This window comes from Canis lupus, chromosome 11, assembly GCF_011100685.1.
Source record: "Canis lupus familiaris isolate Mischka breed German Shepherd chromosome 11, alternate assembly UU_Cfam_GSD_1.0, whole genome shotgun sequence".
Lineage (NCBI taxonomy): Eukaryota > Metazoa > Chordata > Mammalia > Carnivora > Canidae > Canis > Canis lupus.
In genome coordinates, this window is record NC_049232.1 from 68,225,532 (window position 1) to 68,245,418 (window position 19,887).

At 52.2% G+C, this 19,887-nt stretch overlaps 1 protein-coding gene across 1 annotated transcript in view; it reads left to right on the top strand.

Annotated features, from left to right (window-relative positions):
• RGS3 (regulator of G protein signaling 3) overlaps window positions 1-19,887 on the top strand; it is a 120,264-nt gene that overhangs the window by 15,470 nt on the left and 84,907 nt on the right. The window contains 7 exon segments of the mRNA XM_038553190.1: window positions 849-907; window positions 1,943-2,037; window positions 3,004-3,040; window positions 3,042-3,073; window positions 12,365-12,425; window positions 13,337-13,427; window positions 14,062-14,117. Of these exon segments, the coding sequence (XP_038409118.1) occupies window positions 849-907; window positions 1,943-2,037; window positions 3,004-3,040; window positions 3,042-3,073; window positions 12,365-12,425; window positions 13,337-13,427; window positions 14,062-14,117 (431 nt within the window).

The following is a 19,887-nucleotide window of genomic DNA, read 5'->3' on the forward strand; positions in this document are numbered from 1 at the left end:
TTCCTGCAGACCTCAGGCAAATGGGCTGTGCTCACGTTCAGGAGCAGGCTTGCACCTCACCTCCCACCCACCCCTTGCTTTTTTTTTTTATTATTATTTTTTGTCTAGCCAGCCTTCCTTGAGCAGTTAGTTACTTGCTTGCCAGGCACTCTGCTCAGCACTGTAGACACATTATCTCATTTAACCGGCACAACTACCATGCGAAGTGAATGTTGTGGTCACTAACCCTATTATTATCACTTCTCCATTGAAAAAATAGCAAATTCAGTTGCAGAGAAGCAAAACCACTTGCTCAAGCTCTCATGTCTAGTAAGTGGTGGAGCTGGCATGTGTGCTGGTCTGTGAACCCGGGGCCCTAGGCCATCTCTGGACCCAGGCTTTTACCTGCTGTGCTCTGCTGTCCACCAGCCACAGCGCAGCTGACAGGGCAGGGTAAGTTCTCTAGCCTGGCTTCTCCATCCCAGGAGGCAGCCTCATGTGGAGGAAGGAACAGTGGACTAGGAGTCAGGAGATAGGGATCCAAACCCAGCTCTGTCATCCCCATTGGTCTGATTGCTCTGTGGCTTTGGGCAAATTTCTTACTATCTCTGGGTCCCCCATTAGTCTCATCTTTCCCATTAAATGAGGGGTTAAACTTAATAAATTTGCTGTTCTCTTTCAGTTGTAAGTTTCAAGGAATCGAATGTACCCTAGAATGGCTCAGTGAGGGTGCTGCCTGCATGTGGGAAATGGTGGGAATGAACTAGATCAGAGGGGGGTTAATAGCCAATGGCTGTTAGACACATTAGGGACTAGTGATAATCCTTCCCACCCATCTACCCACCCCAACATTTTCATTCTTTGTTTAGTCATAGAAGGCAAAGGCCTGATGAGCAGAGAGCCTGGCATCTGTGATCCCTACGTGAAGGTATATGATGGGCTGGAGGTGGGGATGGGGATGCTTGGGATCGGGGGGAGTGAGGGGCCATGGCATAAGACTGTGCCCCAGGGTCTCAGCACATCTGTGGGCCTGGGGCCATTCGAAGTGGCAAGGACTGCCTCATTATTTGGTCAGTAGGCATTTTTTAGGTCCTGTGATGAGGTGCTAGCTAGGACAGGCTCCTCCCTTAGCCCAGCTTGGTCCCTAAGGCTTCTTGCAAGAGCTGGAATCTTATGGGTGAGCATAGCGAACGTGTGGGTGATGGAAACCCACAGATAATCCCAAGCCCTCTCTTGAAAAGCAATATTTTCACCCCTCTCCCTGGCAAAACCAGAAGCAAGGTGGCCAGTTTTGGATGGTAGAGGGGAGGGACTGTCTCTGAGGACTGCAAGATCCATCAGAGTGGGGGGGCCCCTGCTATGAAGACAGAGGCCCCACAGGGCAGAGGGCCTACTTCTGGCCACGACCAAAGGCCTGGCACCTCCCAGAGTGTGGCAGCTGGGATGCCAGGTGCAAGCCCTGATGCACCCCTCTCTACCCTCCCCAAAGTCCTCAGGCTGGTCAGAGGCCACTGTGGGCAAGGACTTGGTTAGGAGCAGGGCAGGAGCAGAGGCCTGGGAAGAGCAGCTTGCAGGCCAGAACACAGATTTGGGGCCTTAGCAGAGGCTGACCTGAGCCTCTGGTGAAGGAAGCACCCAGCAGTGGCGGGGAACTGAGGGGAGAGGCGGGTGCTGAGAGGAAGAGCAGAGGTGGCTTAGCTGCACCCCATCTACAGCTGGGCCCGTGGCTGCCTTGGTGGTGTCGCCTGCTGCGGGGCCCTGTCTGGGCATCTGACTCCGGTGCCTCGGCCCGGGCTTCTGTTTGTTTCTGGAGTCTGAGGACTGCACTCTGTCCTCTGTGGAGGCCGGTGTGAAGGCCACCCGGGAAGCCTTTGACCTGGGGGATGGGCAGCATCAGCTGTTGGGCTTGGGGGATTCCGCAGCTGAGAGTCATCATCTCTTGCTTACTTTTCTCCAATTCAAGATTTCTTTGATCCCAGAAGATAATCGACTACGTCGCCAGAAGACGCAGACGGTCCCAGACTGCAGAGAGCCAGTCTTCCACGAGCACTTCTTTTTGTAAGAGTCTGGGGCAGCCAGGCCCTCCAGGGGAGAGGGAAGGAATGTTTATCTGGAAACAACTCTGTTTGCCAAATCTAGAAGTAGATCTAAGCAGAAAAACAGTGACTTCTAAAGGATGTCTGTGTTTTCTCGTTCACTGGGGTCCTTGCATCCCTGGCACCGGGCCCAGCAGCGAGGTCCGTGGTGATAAGATATCGCTTGGCTGGTTCTCCCAACCAAAGTGCCCAGCCTGAGGCTGATGGCCCCTGACCAGTAGGGATTTTCCCACTGTGCCTCGGGCCAAGGCTTCTCTGTCAGTAGAAGAGATTTTCCAAGCTGTGAGATCCCTCCCCCTTATAAAACTTGCTACCCTCCCTGAGCCTCAGCTTCCGTAGTTGTAAAATGGGCTTAGGAGAGTAGTAGCCTCAGAGGGCTGATGTGTAATGAGACAGTGTAATGCACTATTGATGATGATGATGATGATGATGATGATTTTTCACCCCTTCCTGAACTCTGTGGCTGATGGGAACTAAAATTCACTAATTTTAGTGAAAATTAAGAACACTTTGGCTTTTTTTCAAACTGCACAAGGTAATTTTGCTTATTGTAGAAAAATAGATCAGCAAAGAGAAGAAAGGAGACCTCCCCCTGCACCCCCCAAGCTGTATTACTTATGACATGCCTCAGCTTATTTCTTCTCAGGTCTTTGGATTTGTGTGGGTGTGTATGCCTGTCTGTGTACGTGCAGGTGTTTACAAAAATGGAATTGTTCTATAGTATTGTGCAGGAACCTCCCTTTTGTCTCAAATGAGGTAATACAGACTTTTGTGTATGTGAATACTCACCCCCCTGCCCCCGCCCTATTGGTGCTTGAGTCTCTCTAACCAGTTCCTTATGGTTGTTTAGGTCATTTCTAAATTTTGTGTTTGTGATGGACTGAGGTGCGGCCCTGCTAACCCCCCAACCGTCTGGTTTGCTTTGCAGTCCTGTCCAAGAGGAAGATGAACAGAAGCGCCTTCTGGCTCACTGTGTGGAATAGGGCAGGTGACTCCAGGTGAGGGGAAGCGCTGAGCTGGAGGGGAAGGCCTGCTCTAGGCCCCAGGTGGCAGCCAGGCAGCCAGCAGACAGCAGGGACTCAGTTAACGCTTGTTGGATGAATGTCGCAGTGGCAACATTAAATCTGAGATGCTGCCACCCCGTCGCAAGGACTGAGTTATCAAGGAGTGTCTGCTGCGCCCTTGGTATCAACAAGGCACCATGTTGGCCTCTGGGGATGCCAGCCAGCCTGCCCGTGGATTCTGCTCTCAGGTGTCTATGTGCAGGAAGGGACACCAGGTGCTGTGTAGACACAGATTACAGTAACAATATACACAGGCTCAGTTCCACAGGAGTAGAAGCTCCAAGGGAAAAAAAAAAGCCCATTTCTTTCTTAGTCATCACTCTACCTGGTGCCTAGCACATAGATGTTTTGTAAATATTATTTGAATGAATAAAAGATTGAATGAGTAATAAGGACAGTAAGTATGGGAAGGAGAGAAGTATGTAAGTAAGTAGGTATGGGAAGAGGGAAGGAAATTCATCGTGGGCCAAGGTGATCAAGGAAGACTTCATGGAAGAAATGGGATTGTGAACATGGGGTAGAGATCAAGAATAGGACAAGGAGGGGCAGTCCAGGTGGGTGGCTCAGCGGTTTAGCACCGCCTTCAGCCCAGGGTGTGATCCTAGAGACCTAAGATCAAGTCCCACATTGGGCTCCCTGCATGGAGCCTACTTCTCCTTCTGCCTGTGTCTCTGCTTCTCTCTTTCTCTCTCTCTCTCTGTCTCTCATGAATAAATAAATAAAATCCTAAAAAAAAAAAAAGAATAGGACAAGGAGAGAAGGTTTTGCATGAGCAAAGCAAGAGGCAGGAACATGCATGCCAGGCTTGGGCTGCCATGAGGAGGTGGTGTAGGAGGTACAGAGGTTTTATGTGGGAGAAGCCAAACAAGCTATGTTGCATGCTGCCTGGGACATAGGAGGCCGGATGTGGTCATTAGCTGGGGGTTTAGTGCAGCACAGGGGAGGGGTGCTGGGTGAGAGGGAGAATCAGCTGCCCAGCAGAGGTGGTAAGAGCACCTGGACTGAGTACCGTGGCCCCACTGTGAGCAGCCAGGGTTCATTCACCTGGTGCAGCCCAAGGAATCTGGGGGACCCTGAGGCCATGCATTTGTTGAGCAATCATAGAACCAAGTAGTGACCAGATCAGCTCTGCTCCACTTGCAGTTAAATGTTTTTTAGTATCTTAAATGTTATAGCTGGTATGCCTTTTTTTTTTTTTTTTAAAGATTTTATTTATTCATTTGACAGAGGAAGAGAGAGAGAGAGAGAGAACACAAGCAGGGGGAGCAGCAGAGAGAGAGGGAGAAGCGGAGGCAGAGGGAGAGGCAGACTCCTCGCTGACCAGGGAGCCCCATGTGGGGGATCAGGACCTGAGCCGAAGGCAGATGCCCAACCGACTGAGCCCAAGGTCACATGGCCAGTAGGTGGTGGAGCCAGGATGGGGACCCAGGGAGTTAGACCCCAGAGTCTCACTCTCAATACTATATTGCCTCCTGGGGTACAAGCAAAAGGATGGAAGAAAAACTGGCGGGATATAGAGGGCAGGGCATGGCAGGGCAGGAGTGGGGAGCGATCTCAAAACTCCCTGGTGTTGCAGGAGGGTCAAGTACAAAGTAGGGACCAGCTGGAGAGATGAGATAAAGAGGTTGGTGTAAGCCAAACCAGATGCATCTGTAGGTGTTCTTTGGAGTGGGCTTCCTCCTAAGGTTGGTGGTTCCCCCCCTGGATTTGCATCAGAGTCCCGTGGGATACTTGCAAGGAACACAGCTTCCCAGGTGCCACATCACATGGATTCAGTCTGGTCTTCCTGGGCAGGGCTGAGGGATCTACATTTACCCAAGTTTGGGAGAACCTCATGCCCCGTGGGCTTGGTGTTTGGGAAGCTGGCAGTAGAGAGATACTGAGGGGTGTGAGCAGGGGAGAGGCAGATGTGTGTGTAGGGCTTTGGCAGGCTGAGGAGGAGCTAGGAGATCCTTGCCGTGATCTGTGAAAGAGATGCTTTAGGGATGGGGGAGGGGAGACAGACTTAGGAGGTGAGATTAATGGTACTTAGTGATGGTTTGGCTGTGAGAGCAGCAGGTGAAGTCAGGGATCATTCCTGAGCATCAGGCGGGGTCCCCCAGCCAAACCAGCATGCCCTGAAAAGGCAGGGAACCAGCTTTGGGTACCCTGAGATGGAGGGGCCAGAGAGCAGCCCGGTGAAAGCTGTGTAGGGGGGAGGCTTGCTGACACAGCCCAGAGGGAGAGAGAGGTCCGTGCCAAGGTACGGATGTGGGGGCCGTGCCCACCAAGGCGATGGCTGAAGTGGTGAGTTGGTGGGACTGCTCAGGGTGACAGTGAGTGACAAGGCTCAAGGGTCAGAATCCCGTCTTGGCAGGAAAGCCCGAAGAAGACAGAGGAAGGGTGTCAGAGAGTTGGAGGACGTCTGAGGAGCCCACGGGATGGAGGCAAGTCGGGAGCAGGTGCTGGAGGCAGGTGCCACACTGGGATCCACCACGGAGGTCTGCCCTCCTGTGAGACCAGAGCGAGCCGGGCAGGGTGCAGTTCATGTTTTTTGGAAAATAAAGTGAGGCCGGCGGGGAAAGTGAGTCAGCGCCCAGCGGGGAGTGTGACAGAGGCAGTGTCTCCACTTGTTGCCTATTTTGGGAAAGTGAGATTCCTTATTAAACTAAACACCGTGGAACTCATGGTCACAGTCCCAACCCAAAGCTCGAGAGGGACAGAGCAGGCCCAGGCAGGCCCACTTCAGAACAGATGGCCCCTCCGAAGCTGCCAGCACCACGGAGGCCTGCTCAGCTGCAGGGAGGCAGAGTGTTGATCCGCCTCTGAGCCAGGAGGCCGACCCAGCAATTGCAGGAAACTTCTGCCCTGCGGAACGCTCTCAAATCACACTGTGCTTCTCCAAAGCGCGGGCATGCAACTTAGCACCATCTAAGACCATTTACCGAGCGCTTCTCTGCGCCAGGCACCTTACCTACATTATCTCATTTAATCCTCCTAGCAACCCCGAGAGCGAGCAACTATTACTGTCCCTCTCTTCAGAGAGGAAGAAACTGAGGCTTCTTAAGGTTAAAGCACTTGCGTGAGGTTATTAAACACTTACCGTGTCCACTGTGTGTGGACATGGCATAGCAGATTCCATGTATCGTCTAATGCAATTCTCACGATGGTCTATAAATAAGGTAATGTTGCTGTCGCTCTCTTACAGGTGAGGACACAGAGGTGCAGAGAGGTTAACTAACTTGCCTAAGCTAATGCAGCTAGGGGGTGATGGAAACAATTCAAATCCAGGCAGCCTGGCGCCAAACCTATAGCTCGCTTGACCGTCTCACGCAGGCGATAAATGACTCTAAAGCTGTGCTGTTTCTGTGTCAGTACACTTGTTCCTCGGGGCCTGGGCTGCTTCCTATGGCATCTATCTATCTATCTATCTATCTATCTATCTATCTATCTATCTATCTATCATCTATTTAATTTATTCATGAGAGAGAGAGGCAGAGACATAGGCAGAGGGAGAAGTAGGCTCCCTGAGGGGAGCCTGATGTGGGACTTGATCCAGGGATCACACCCTGAGCCAAACACAGACCCTCAACCACTAGGCGACCCAGGCGTCCCTTCCCATGGCATTTATAATGTGGTTTTACAGAAATCATCCAGCTGAACATGTGGCGGCTACATTTTGAAACTGATAGGAGATAAAAGGGAAGCGTTTCATGACTTCTCACCATCCTTCCAGTGATGGCTGTAAACTTGGATTAGGGGAACAAGATGGTCTACAGAGACATTCTTGAGGAAGTGCTGGGTGATATCCCCTCATGGTGGCACAGTGGGTGCTGAGGGGAACCAGGCCTCAGGGCAGGAGATTTGGCTTAACTCCAGTATCACTGTGAGACGTTGGGTAAGTCCCTTCCCCACTCCGAGCCTCAGTTTCAACTGTGAAATGCAGTGAAAGATACAAAGGTTTCTTTTTTTTCTTTTCAAAGATTTCTTTAAGCTTTTACGTTGTGTGAGTTTTCTTTTTTCTTTTTCTTTTTTTTAAAGATTTTATTTATTTATGATAGACATAGAGAGAGAGAGAGAGAGAGAGAGAGAGAGAGACATAGGCAGAGACACAGGCAGAGGGAGAGGCAGGCTCCATGCAGGGAGCCCGGCGTGGGACTCCATCCCGGGACTCCAGGATCGCGCCCTGGGCCAAAGGCAGGTGCTAAATCGCTGAGCCACCCAGAGATCCCCTTTTTTCTTTTTCTAAAGATTTTGTTTATTTATTCATGAGAAACACACACACACACACAGAGGCAGAGACACAGGCAGAGGGAGAAGCAGGGTTCCCCTGCAGGGAGCTGATGTGGGACTCGATCCCAGGACTCCAGGATCATGCTGTGGGCTGAAGGCAGGCGCTAAACCTCTGAGCCACCCAGGGATCCCCGGTTGTGTGAATTTTCAAGAAATTATAGACATTTTCAAAGTTATGCAAAAGTAGAAAATATCATCTAATTAGCCCTCATATACTCATAGTCCAGCCTCATCAGTTATCAATATATGGCCAATCTTATTCCCTCCACGCTCCCATGCATTCTCCCTTCCACCAGTGAATTCTTTTATTTTTTTATTTTTATTTTTTAAAAAAGATTTTTATTCATGAGAGACACAGAAAGGGGCAGAGACACAGGCAAAAGGAGCAGCAGACTCCCTGTGGGGAGCCTAATGCAGGACTCAATCCCAGGACCCCAGGATCACGACCTGAGCTGAAGGCAGACACTCCACCACTGAGCCACCCAGGTGTCCCATCTAGTGAATTCTTTTGAAGCAAATCCCAGATATCATCTCCTCTCACCTCTCTCTCTCTCTCTCTCTCTTTCTCTAAAAGATGTCTTAAAAAGACAACCACAATGCCATCATCATGCTTGACAATTAATAGTAACTTCTCAATATCGTTGACTATGCAACTCAGCTATTTAAAAGTTTTGTTTGATGAGATGGTGAAGGCCAAACTGAAGCTTCCTATATCAGTCGTAGCACTTTTCAGAACCTGTGGCCAGAGAACAGTCTTAGGATTGTAATGTCACACACCACATTAAAAAAAAAAAGAACAAAACACACATACATTTAAAACACAGTCTCTTACACAAAGAGTATGTTCATTTATGGAGAGTCGGCTTGCTGTGTGTCATACCCTGTCCTGGGCATTCTAAGTCTTTTCTCTCTTTTAATCTACTTTCCAAGTGGGACCTCAGTGCCAAGCACAGTGCCATAACGTTAGGTTGTGACCTGACATAGGGAAAGAAAAGGAAAGAAGAGAAATGAATGGAAAAATATGTGTTCAATTTAAACCATCAAATTAAAAATAAATTGAGATTAAATGCGGTACTCCTGCAACAGAAAGTTTAAGGCCCCTGCGAGAGAGAGAGAGAATTAAAATTCATTCCCTGAAAATAATGCATTTTCATTGTGTGTGTGTGTTTCTTTTTTAAAGATTTATCTATGCATGAGAGACACAGAGAGAGAGGCAGAGGCATAGGCAGAGGGAGAAGCAGACTCCCTGTGGAGAGCCCCATGCAGGACTTGATCCCAGGACCCCGGGATCATGACCTGAGACAAAGGCAGATGCTTAACCACTGAGCCCCCCAGGTGCCCCTGCATTTTCGTTTTGTAGTTGGTCTCTTACCCTTTACTCAAAAGGTAACTGAGGCAAGTACTATTCGTCATGAGTGTTCCATGAAGCCTTCCCTCTGAGCCTTTGTACTGGCTGTTCCCTCTGCCTGACATGCCCTTCCTCTTCCTGTCCCTGACTTAGCTCTTCAGGCCTCCTCCAGCATCTCCACTCTCCCAGAGCTTTCAGCGTTTGTTGCCCACACTGTCCATCTGTCAATCTCACCCTGTTGAGTGATATTCCTTGTATTGCTGCCTTGAATTGCTATTTAAATTCCTGCATGTTTGTCTTCTTTCCTTAATGCCGCGGCTCTTTGCCCAGTGCCTGCCAACCAACCACAGGCATGATGGATTTGTCCATTTGTCAAGACTTCACTGAGTGCACCGAGCCCTGAGCTCAGGGCTTAGCATTCAGAAGTAACCAAGGCTCAGCCCCTGTACTGTATGCCCATACACTTTTCAGGCAGTCTCCAGGGTAAGCACTAGTTCCCAAGATTATAAACTGACCAGTACAAAGCCGTGTACTCAGATTACACGTAAAAGAAGTCTTTCTTCCTCCCAAGATTTTTCAAAAGCAGGCTTCAGGAGTAGCTAATTGAAGAACACTTAGAGTTTCCTGCTTATGGACATTAATTGTGACAATTTACTTGGCCTGAATTAGCATGAAATCATTGGAGGCCCCTTAGCAGGGAAGCAAAGCTCATGGGAGGCTATTAACCATTTAGCATTCTCTAAGCACCAGGGAATGAAAATTCCACTTATTGAAGAGCAACAGGCAGAGGAAGCCTTTATTACAGCTAAAGCGTCATGCTTGAAGATTTAGAAAGTTACAGCCATAGCCGGTGTGAAAGGGAAGTGTGCAACAAGGAAGTGTGAGCACCTAGATACCTGCTCCTGACCGTGTTGACAAAATTAAATCAGTGGTGAGGACTTTGGCAAGGTCTTGACAAGGCTTTTCTGGAATGGCAACTCCGATCAGCGTCTGTCGCTCGCCCATGATGGCCACTGTGGCTGTTGTTGCTGACTTGGCCTCTTCCCAGGAGGGAGGAGTTCTTGTTTCTGGTGCTGGGCTGGGAAGATGGATGTGGGAAGGGTTGCTTTCCTGGGGTGAGCACACTGTCCTCCTTGGGTAGATTATTAGCATGGCCTTGAATGAGGGAGGGGGCAAGGAAGGGGGGGCAGTGGCGCCCAGGCTGCAGGAAGTGAGGGCGGGGAGGGGGATCCGGGGAAGTAGCCCAGTGACAGGAGCTGGGGAGGCACAGCCAGGTGCAGAGTGTGCAACTGTGGGGCAGGTGACCAGTTCTGAGGATCAGTCCCTAGTGTTCTGCAGCCCTACCTCTCCCTTGACTTGGCTGCCTGTGAGAAGCTGTTTTGTTTTGCTTGGGACTGTCAGGTGGTAAGCTGCCACCCTTTCCGGAGAATGCAAACAGTATGTATTTATAGAGACCTGGTCCACTGGTCCTTGACTGGGGCAGGCTCAGGCGGCGCCCTGCAGTATTCTCAGGGCAGCTTTCTCTAGACTTGCAGTCTGGATCCCACCTTGGACTCATGGTGTCTGGTCCCCGGAGGCTGGCTCTGGGGCGCAGACCTTGGACGGGCTCTTCAGAGGGTTCTGTGGTCCACGCCTAGTTACAGCCACTGGCCTCACTCGGGCTGCTGTAGGCCAGGTTCTGGGGAGGCACATCTCTAGGGAGTTCACTGCCCATCTGGGAGGCTCAGTCCATCTTTGGCTTTTCGCTTGTGTCTTCCACAGTGTTTGCTCAATCCCTTCTGTGTGTGGGTCCCTCAGATATTGAAGGATTAATGCTTCCATCTAAATACTCATATTGTTTCTCAATCAATAGCTATTAAACCAGTCTCTGGGGCAGTCTGAGTTGGGGATGCTCTAAGAAAGGGGAACAGAAAAATGAAAAAGCAGCTCTATTGTTAGGATAGAGAAAGATATGTTAGAATGGAAGTATTTTCAAATACTTATATACTGTTTTTCTTTTCTGATTACAAAAGTAACACTTTTTTTCCCTGTGAAAATTTGAAAACACTGAAAACCCAAAGAAGAAAATCAAAACCCCTCTAATCCCATTTACCGGGTACAACCATTTTTAATATTTTTGTGAGCATCTTTCTCATTAAATTACTGATTTGTAAACTTCCTTTTCTCTCCCAGTGACAAGATAATTTTTTGAATTTCATTAATATTAACCTTTGCCATCATTACTGAAAGCTGCCAGGTATCATTCGGTCTCAATGGTGATTAGTCTTCCGGAACTTTTTTTTTTAAGATTTTATTTATTTATTCATGAGAGACACACACACAGAGAGAGGCAGAGACACAGGCAGAGGGAGAAGCAGGCTCCATGCAGGAAGCCCGATATGGGACTTGATCCCAGGACCCCAGGATCCCAGCCTGAGCCGAAGGCAGATGGTCAACCACTGAGCCACCCAGGGGTCCCAGACTTTGAATTACTCTTAACCAAGGAGGACGTGACTGAACTCAGCCCCTTGCCACAGTGTGACACTCCCACAAGGCCTGACTCTGGCTCATGCCTATTTGTCCAGCTGGAAGCGGGTCAGGTCCGTCTCAACAATTTTTGTGTTGATTTGGACCTTGATCTGAAACTGTCCAGGAACTGCTAAGGTCCTACCTGTACCTGAGAAACGCTTCTTGAAGTTGAGGTCCCATAACTTTTCAGTTGAGCATCAACCCACTGACATGGTTGCTGAAATTCCCGGTGGGGACTGACTTCTGATCCTTCCAGTACCAGAACAGTTAATGCTAAGTGAAGTAAGTCAGGCAGAGAAAGACAAATACCATATGATTTCACTCCTATGTAGAATTAAGAGACAATACAAATGAGCAAATAAAGAAAAAAGACAAACAGAAAAACCGGACTCTTTTTTTTTTTTAATTTTTATTTATTTATGATAGTCACAGAGAGAGAGAGAGAGAGAGAGAGAGAGAGAGAAGCAGAGACATAGGCAGAGGGAGAAGCAGGCTCCATGCACCAGGAGCCCAACGTGGGATTCGATCCCGGGTCTCCAGGATCGCGCCCTGAGCCAAAGGCAGGCGCTAAAACGCTGCGCCACCCAGGGATCCCAAAACCGGACTCTTAAATAGAACAAACTGGTTGCCAGAAGAGAGGTGGGCCGGGGGAGCGGGGGGAGGGGAGGTGGTGCCCTATCTGGATGAGCACTGAGAAATATAGAATTGTTGCATCATTATACTGTACACCTGAAACTAATATAACTGTATGTTAGTTATACTAAAATAAGAAAAGAAAAAAAATCCCCAAAGCCTATGGTTGGCTCTGAGCTTCTATGGTTGGTGGAGGGAGTACTGCTTTCTGATGTAGGGGGCACAGCTTTCCCATGGGACTAGTTTTGGGACCTTGGGAAGGGGACCAGCCCTGAGCCTTGGCCTTTTCCTCTGTGAAATGGAGAAAATAAGCCCTTTTCACCCTAATTCACAAAGTTGGAAAGATCAAATGAGATGACGCGGGTACCAGTGCTTTGTAAACCACAGCGTATCGGGCAGACCTGGGGTGCACCCCGTAGAGCCCGGCGAGAGGGTGCTGACTCAAGCCTCTGTTGTTCCCCCAGGCAGAGTGGACTCATTGGCTGCATGAGCTTTGGGGTGAAGTCCCTCCTGACTCCGGACAAGGTGGGTCCCAGGGGAGTGTCCAGCAGGGTCATCCCACCAAGGCCAGGGTTAGCGCAGGCAGAGAGGCCTTTGTCTGGAAGCCCTTGGGTGGGGCTTCTGTCTTGAGTGCTTTGTGGCCTGAATCACACCACGGTTTAGCATCTGAGTGGCCAGAGCTTTGGGTCGTCTCCTTGGTTGGTTCTTGTCACAGATCGGTTGTCAGGCAGCCCCAAGGCCTGGCTCTGGGGGGGCTCTGGGTCTGCCGTCTGCCACATCAGGACCCTGGCAGGTCCCTCGGAGTTCCCAGCACTCCTAGACTTGCCCCGGAGGAGGACGGCTAGGTGGTTCTCATCCTCCTGACATTATCTATTAGGTGTCGTGTTGTTGGTCTAGCAAGTGCTTGTGGGGTGGAGTGAGCAACACTAGCCTCTGTGGAGCTTTCCTTTAGGGTCTTCTGACCGCAGCACTGGCTTTATTCCCTCTGGGGAGATGCTCCATGGGGACTGCTCAGGAGCCTCAGGTGCCTACTTTCTGGCCTCTCCATCCCTCTCTCATTCCCTCCCTTCTGTTCTGTCAGCATTCATTGGGCTCCTACTGTATACCAGGCACAGTGCTAGGCACATCAAAGAGCCTAGGCACCACCTGGTGGGGAGGCAGGCGTGCGAGTAGACCGCTGTTCTCCAGGGACAACAGGCTGTGGGAATTCAGCAGAGAGGAAGACCAGCTCTGCCCGGAGCATCAGGGAAAGCTTCCTGGAGGCGTAGGCGTCACAGCTCCCTCCGGGGCAGGACGGCTGGAGTGTCTGTCTCTGCAGCGATGATGCTCCTGAGGGAGACTCTCTAGCTGCTGCTGTTTGAGGGGGAATTGGTGGCTGCCCGACCTGTGTCCCCTGCCTCCTCTGCCTGAGCGTGTCATGCCTTCTCTCGTGACAGGAAATCAGTGGCTGGTACTACCTTCTGGGGGAAGACCTGGGCCGGACTAAACACCTGAAGGTGGCCAGGCGGCGGCTGCGGCCCCTGAGAGGTACGTGCACACCACCTTCAGCTTCCCCCCAGACACGCTGCTCCACCCGCCCCTGGGGCTTCTCCCTTCCCTCCCTGCCCCTGTGTTTTGTGGCATCTGTCACCCCTGGCTGCGATCAAGTCAGGGGTCCAGGGGCTTCTCACGAGCACCTGCTGGAATGCAGGCTGCAGGTAGCACTTGCCCACAACACCTTATTTTTGGGGCTGGACATCCCCGGGAGAGGATTATATGCCTGACCCTCTGTGGTTCAGCTCCCTCCATTCTGCCTTATAGAGAGCTGGGTTTCGGGAGCTTCCTGCTACGCTCCTTCCCAGGCTTTGGTGCAAGGATCCTTCCCAGGTTGCCTTACTGGCCTTAGGGCTGTCCACCTCGATAGGCAGGGCAAGTGGGCCCTGCCGTGAGTCCTGAGGCTCAGGATCCAGCTTTTGTGTTCCTTCTGTTCTGTTCTTCTTACATGCAGGCCTGGCTCTGATTCTCTGCTTAGCCTGAGCCCAGGTACCCCCATGTCCTGGAGGCCGGCAGTGATCTGGACAGCCACCTGGGCCTGGCACCCTGGCCTCGCCCTCTGGGTGGTCTCTGGAATGGACTCTCTGTGCCAATAGAAGCGTTCTGACTCTGCTCTGTCATCTTCCAGACCCGCTGCTGAGAACACCAGGATGTGGGGATGCTGAGAACGGGGAGAAACTCAAGGTAGGTGGGGACGGGCCTGGGCAGGACTGGCAGGGCCTAGGCCCCTCCCTGGGCTCTTACGTGGTCCTGGTCTGTCCCTTGGCCCAGGAGACCCCTAAGCAGGACTGCATTTGGTGCCCGAGACTCAGGTTCACTTCAAGCTTGGAAACTCAGCAAGTCATGCACTTTTTTCTAAGGATTTTATTTATTTATTCATGAGAGACACACAGAGAGAGGCAGAGACGCAGGCAGAGGGAGAAGCAGGCTCCCTGCAGGGAAGCCGATGCGGGACTCGATCCCAGGACCTGGGGATCACTCCCTGAACTAAAGGCAGACGCTCAACCACTGAACCACTCAGGCATCCCAAGTTATGCATTTTTAAGGGATTATTTCTTGTGCTTTTCTCCAGTTGCTCATGGTTAGGGCAGCAGTGGGGAGAGAGCCAGGCCCAGGCTCTGGAGATGGAGGCATCTGGAGATGGAGATGGCTCTGGATCTTCCTGACTTTCGAGCTGTTGAATCCGAGTCTCCCCTATCCCCCAGGTCCCCTCGGATGGCTGGTTTTCCCCAGCACTGTGGCTGAATCACCCTCAGCCTGTTGTCAGGGAGCAGCTGTGAGTCTAAACCTGAGACCAAAGACTTCTTATTCCACTAGGGCTTTGAATGGAGAGAGAGGAACCTTCACATCAGGATTTTAGGGCCTTCCCCCAAGTTCATTCCATCTCTCCGTGGGACATGGTCTTCTCTAACAACTGGGAGAGGGAGAACAAACTCCCTGTGACTGAGAAGCCCCTCTGTGCCAGATGTTGTTGTTCCCTGCTTCAACCCTCACTGCCACCTCTGTGGCGGGCGTGACTTCCCCATCTCACAGATACCCAGGTTCAGAGATGTTCGGTCACTCTCTGCGATCACGCAGCCAGCAAGTGATGGAGGCAGGACCCCAAGCAAGGTCTGGCCACCTGAGTACACTGTGCCACACTGCCTCCTGTGCGTGGCCTACTTGGGAAGATACGATGGCGTGGTTTCCCTTGATCACAGCTTACACTGAGGTGTATTATATTCTACAAAACGTTTTTCCTTTCATTTACTCGGTTCATCCATTCACTCACTCATTCACTCATTGTTTAAGCATTCTCACGGGCCAGACCCTGTGCTGGGTGCTGGGTGCTGGGGCAGAGCTGTGAGCAAGTCAAAGCTGCCTGCCCTCATGCAGCGTATAGTTTAGAGCTGCCCTGTGCAATAATATGGTAGCCACTAGCCCCTGAGGCTGAAACACGAGTGGTTGAAACACGGTTAGTATGACTGGGGACTGGAGTTTTTCATTTTATTTAACTTTAATTAAGTCAGATTTACCTTGCACATGTGTCTTGTCACTACCATATTGGACAGCACAGTTATTAAGTTATTCAAATAACTTCCTGGCTACTGTATTCTGTGGCTTCATTAAGAATTTAAAACCTTCCAGCTTCAGGGGCACCTGGGTGGCCCGATCGGTTAGGTGTGGAACTCTTGATTTCGGCTCAGGTCATGATCTCAGGATCATAGGATCAAGCCCTGCATCAGGCTCCACCCTCAGCATGGAGCCTGGTTGAGATTCTCTCTTTCTCTTTCTCTCTCTCTTTTAAATAAATACATAAATCTTAAAAAAAAAACAAAAAACAAAAAACGCTAGCTTCACTGGCGGAGCTGCAAATACCTTTCTTCCTCTCTCTGTACTTGCCAAGCACAGAGAGATTAGTGACCAGGGAGCCCTACTGGTGGTTTGTGGGAATGATGCGACATGGACGGCAGTGCTGCACGTTTCCAGGTGGCTTCATTCTGGATCTGCACACAGGCCCTGACCCAGGGGGACATTGTTCTGAAGCCCGCTTGATTTTCCTGGGCTTGCACACCCAGAGGGGCCCATGGGACCCAGCACCGAGGGGGTGGTTGTTAGAGGCCTGGTTGGGCTGGGGGAGGGCTCCCAGAGGTCACCCGCTCTAGTCTCCCATTGTGCACATGGGGAGATGGAGACCCAGAAACCTGCGTGATCTACCCACTGTCATGGCCACCAGAGCTGGGCTGTACCAAGGGACACTCCCTGGCCTCAAGGACATGAGTGGCCGGGTGGGTTTCCTTAGGGACGGTGAGGAGGGTGTAAGGGGCGCTGGGCTCACCAGGTACTGCTCTACGAGGTGGAGAACAAGACTGGGGTTCTGTGACCTTGACCACTGTCATCCCCAGCTTCTTGGTGGGTAAAGGAGGAGGCCGGATCATTTGGTGATTGGAACTCCCTTCCTGATTTGCCTTCATGGGCCCGGGGTGTCATCAGATGCTTAGAGCCGCCCTCTTGGTTGGCCAAGGAAACGGACTTTTAAGTAGCTGGTGAACGGCAGCCTGTTCCTGGGACTCCCGTCGTTTCAGGTTCTGGGTCTTGCCTGGGATGTCTGTGAGTGCAACCCCCTCAGGCGTCCTTGGATTCTTTCGATTGTGTTAGTCCCCTGGACTTGCTCCCGGGGACAGCTGGGGCTTGCAGGGGGAGGTGGCCTTGTTACAGAGGGGCCGTGTTTTCTGCCTGGGTTCTCCTCCAGCCAGGGGTGTTTGTGAGAACATTGGAATCACAAAGTGGCCCACGGCGGAGAATGCAGCCAGAACAAAGGCGCCCTCTCCCCGCCCGGGCCCGGGGAATACTAACTAGTTGACAGGAATTTTAATATAAAACTCTCCCTCTTCCTTGTCACTCGGAGGTTTCAGGAAGCCTTCGGGCTTATCGTGCCGAGGCACACAGCACAGACAGGGCTTGGGGAGGTGAGAGGTGATTTCCTGCCATTCTTCTGCGGGGCGGGCTTCCCAGGGCGGTCATGCCAGGCTGACGGGGCGCAGTGCGGGCTCCCACTGCTGGGGGGAGAGCTGGGATTTCATGGGGCGGCAGCCGAGACGGGACCGCAGCCATGAACCGCTTCAATGGGCTCTGCAAGGTGTGCTCGGAGCGCCGCTACCGCCAGGTGGGTGCTCGGCCCTCGGGGGTGCCGGGCTGTGGCCGGGGGCCGGGGCGGGGGCCCACCTGAGCGGGACTTCTCCTCCCCCGGGGCCTTCCTGGCTTCTTCCTGCCCCTTGTAGGTTGGCTTCAATCCGGGGCAGGCCGGAGGCCGGAGCGGGCCCCGACGTCCCCCCTTTACCCGCGGCCCCTCTCTGGGGGCAGACCGGGCCCAGCTCTGCATCATCCTAACCCGGACACGGTGGTGTCCTCGGAGAGATTATCTGGTTGATTTGCTGCGGTTTTTACCTGGGGGCAGTGTGGGTTTAAAAAAGGGACCCCAAGCCTGAGATGGGAAATGGCCGAGCAGCTGGGTTTTGTGCTTTTCCTAACTTCATACTTCCTCGAACTTGCCCTACGTCTCTGATGGGACAGGATCCCCCACTGTATGTGTGTGATCATGTGTTTTCACGTGTGTTGGTGTGCGCTTACACGTGAGCTGGGATGTTGCGTGCGTATGTGTGTGCACACGATGTGCCCCCTGGTCGCTGTGATGCCTTGAGGTGGCTCTGGAGTCCTCAGGCTCCAGAGCCCATCCTCACAGACGGGCTTGGCCTCTCAGCTGCCGCTTCTGGGATGTGGGGCAGAGTGGGGGGTCATGATCTCTTGGCCTCAGGGCTTTTCTGGGACCATGTTGGACATGTTTTCTTTTCTTTTCTTTTTTTTTTTTTCTTTTTTTCACGTTTTCTTTTAACAGCCAGGACTGGGGTCAGGGCAGGTGAAGGAAGGGACGTCCAGATTTTGGGAATGGCCAAGCTGATGGAAGCTCAGGAGTGGTTCTGACTTTTTTTTTTAAGTTTTATTTATTCATGAGAGACACAGAGAGAAGGGGAGAGACACAGGCAGAGGGAGAAGAAGGCTCCACGCAGGGAGCCCGATGTGGGACTTGATTCTAGGACCCCAGGATCACACCCTGAGCCAAAGGCAAAAGCTCAACCGCTGAGCCACTCAGGCGTCCCAGGAATGGGTCTGATTTTAGAAGTATAGAAAAGCTCCTCCTGGGGCAGCCCCGGTGGCCCAGCGGTTTAGCGCCGCCTTCAGCCCGGGGTGTGATCCTAGAGACCTGGGATCGAGTCCCGTCAGACTCCCTACATGGAGCCTGCTTCTCCCTCTGCCTGTGTCTCTGCCTCTCTGTCTCTCTGTGTGTATCTATCATGAATAAATAAATAAAATCTTAAAAAAAAAAAAAGCTCCTCTGTATATTGTAATGACCAGAGTGGAGTGTGGGTCCCGACTGCTGCAGACAGACAGCCTTCGGTCCTCGGAGGGGCCTCCTGTGCGCGGCTTGCTGCCACCCACCCATTCTCCCTAGCATCCTGCCCAGCTCTCAGGGCCCTGCCTATACCCCCGGTCCTGCTGGAGCCCCGCAGAACAGCCCCAGTGACCCCAGTAGCTGGGTGCAGGGTGGCGGGGTGGAGGACGCTGTTTGGGAAGTGGAGGTTTGTGGCCACCTGGGCCGGTGGGCCAGAAGACAGGCACGCCGGCTGTCACAGCGGAGCGAGGCACGAGTACGGACAGGGCCTGGCGCTGACATCCAAGATGGATCCTATGCTAGGAACCAGCACCAGCTCTTACCCTCTTTTTTTTTTTTTTTTTTTTAAAGATTTTATTTATTTATTCATGAGAGAGACAGAGAGAGAGAAACAGACACACAGGCAGAGGGAGAAGCAGGCTCCATGCAGGGAGCCCGATGTAGGACTTGATCCTGGGATTCCAGGATCATGCCCTGGGCCAAAGGCAGGCGCTAAACCGCTGAGCCACCCAGGGATCCCCAGCTCTTACCCTCTTTACCCGAGGCTCAAGAGCATGTCTCTAGACCTCTCTGAGCCTCAGTATCCTCGCCAGTGGAGGAGGGTTGGTAATATCCAGTGATGGTGCCATGGGGTAGATGGAATGTCGTGTGCAAAGTGCCTGGGGCAGGGCCTGGGAAGTACATATAGGAAATAAACAGTGGCAGTTAGGGATTGGGATGGAAGCCCAGGTGGGGCAGAGGATCAGAAAGCAGGCAGGAGGGCCGAGGTGAGGTGCCGGCCTGGGTGAGATCTGGGAGCAGTGACCGGAAGGCGCAGGAAACTCCCAGCTGCCAACGTCCCCGAGCCTGGGCAGGCCTGCTCCCCACATCTCCTGACCCTGCAACCCCAGGTCCCAGAGGAGGGCTGAGCGCTGGGGGCTGCCACTTGCTGTCTTCAGGCCTCAGCTTCCTCTTCTGTGAAGTGGGGATAGGAAAACCAGTCCTGCATTCCCCCTGGGGCTGCAGCGACGATCCAGTTCTTTGGGGACTGTCCTCTCACCGTAGTGAGTGCTCATCATGGACAGAGTGTAATTCTGCTTCCTTTACGCAGTCCCACCCCTCACTCGGGGCCAGGAGGGGAGCTTGCTTCCTGGCACCCCTTCCTCTTCCCTTCCTTCCCAGCCCCCAGCTGACTTGGATGGTTGTCTGGGCTGGTTCTTCTTAGGCTGATGCCTTGAGAGGCAGAGGGGACTAGGTCTACAGTCCCTCCTGGACGAGGGGACCGGGATGTGGAAGGGGGAGGCTCTTTTGCAGGAGTATACTTCTCTCCAGATTCAACCCTGGGGCCAGTCCCCAAACTACTAGCACTGAGCCCATGGGTGCCAGGGCCTGTTTACCTGTTTGTAGAGCCAGGACCCCAGGCAGGAGGGGTTGTGGCCCTTACTGGGGTCAGAAGGGGAAAGGTCTAGAAAGACTGGAATGCCAGCTCCTGCCTGGGCTGAAGGTAGGATGAGAGGCCCCGTGAAGTCCTTGCTGCTCGCAGGG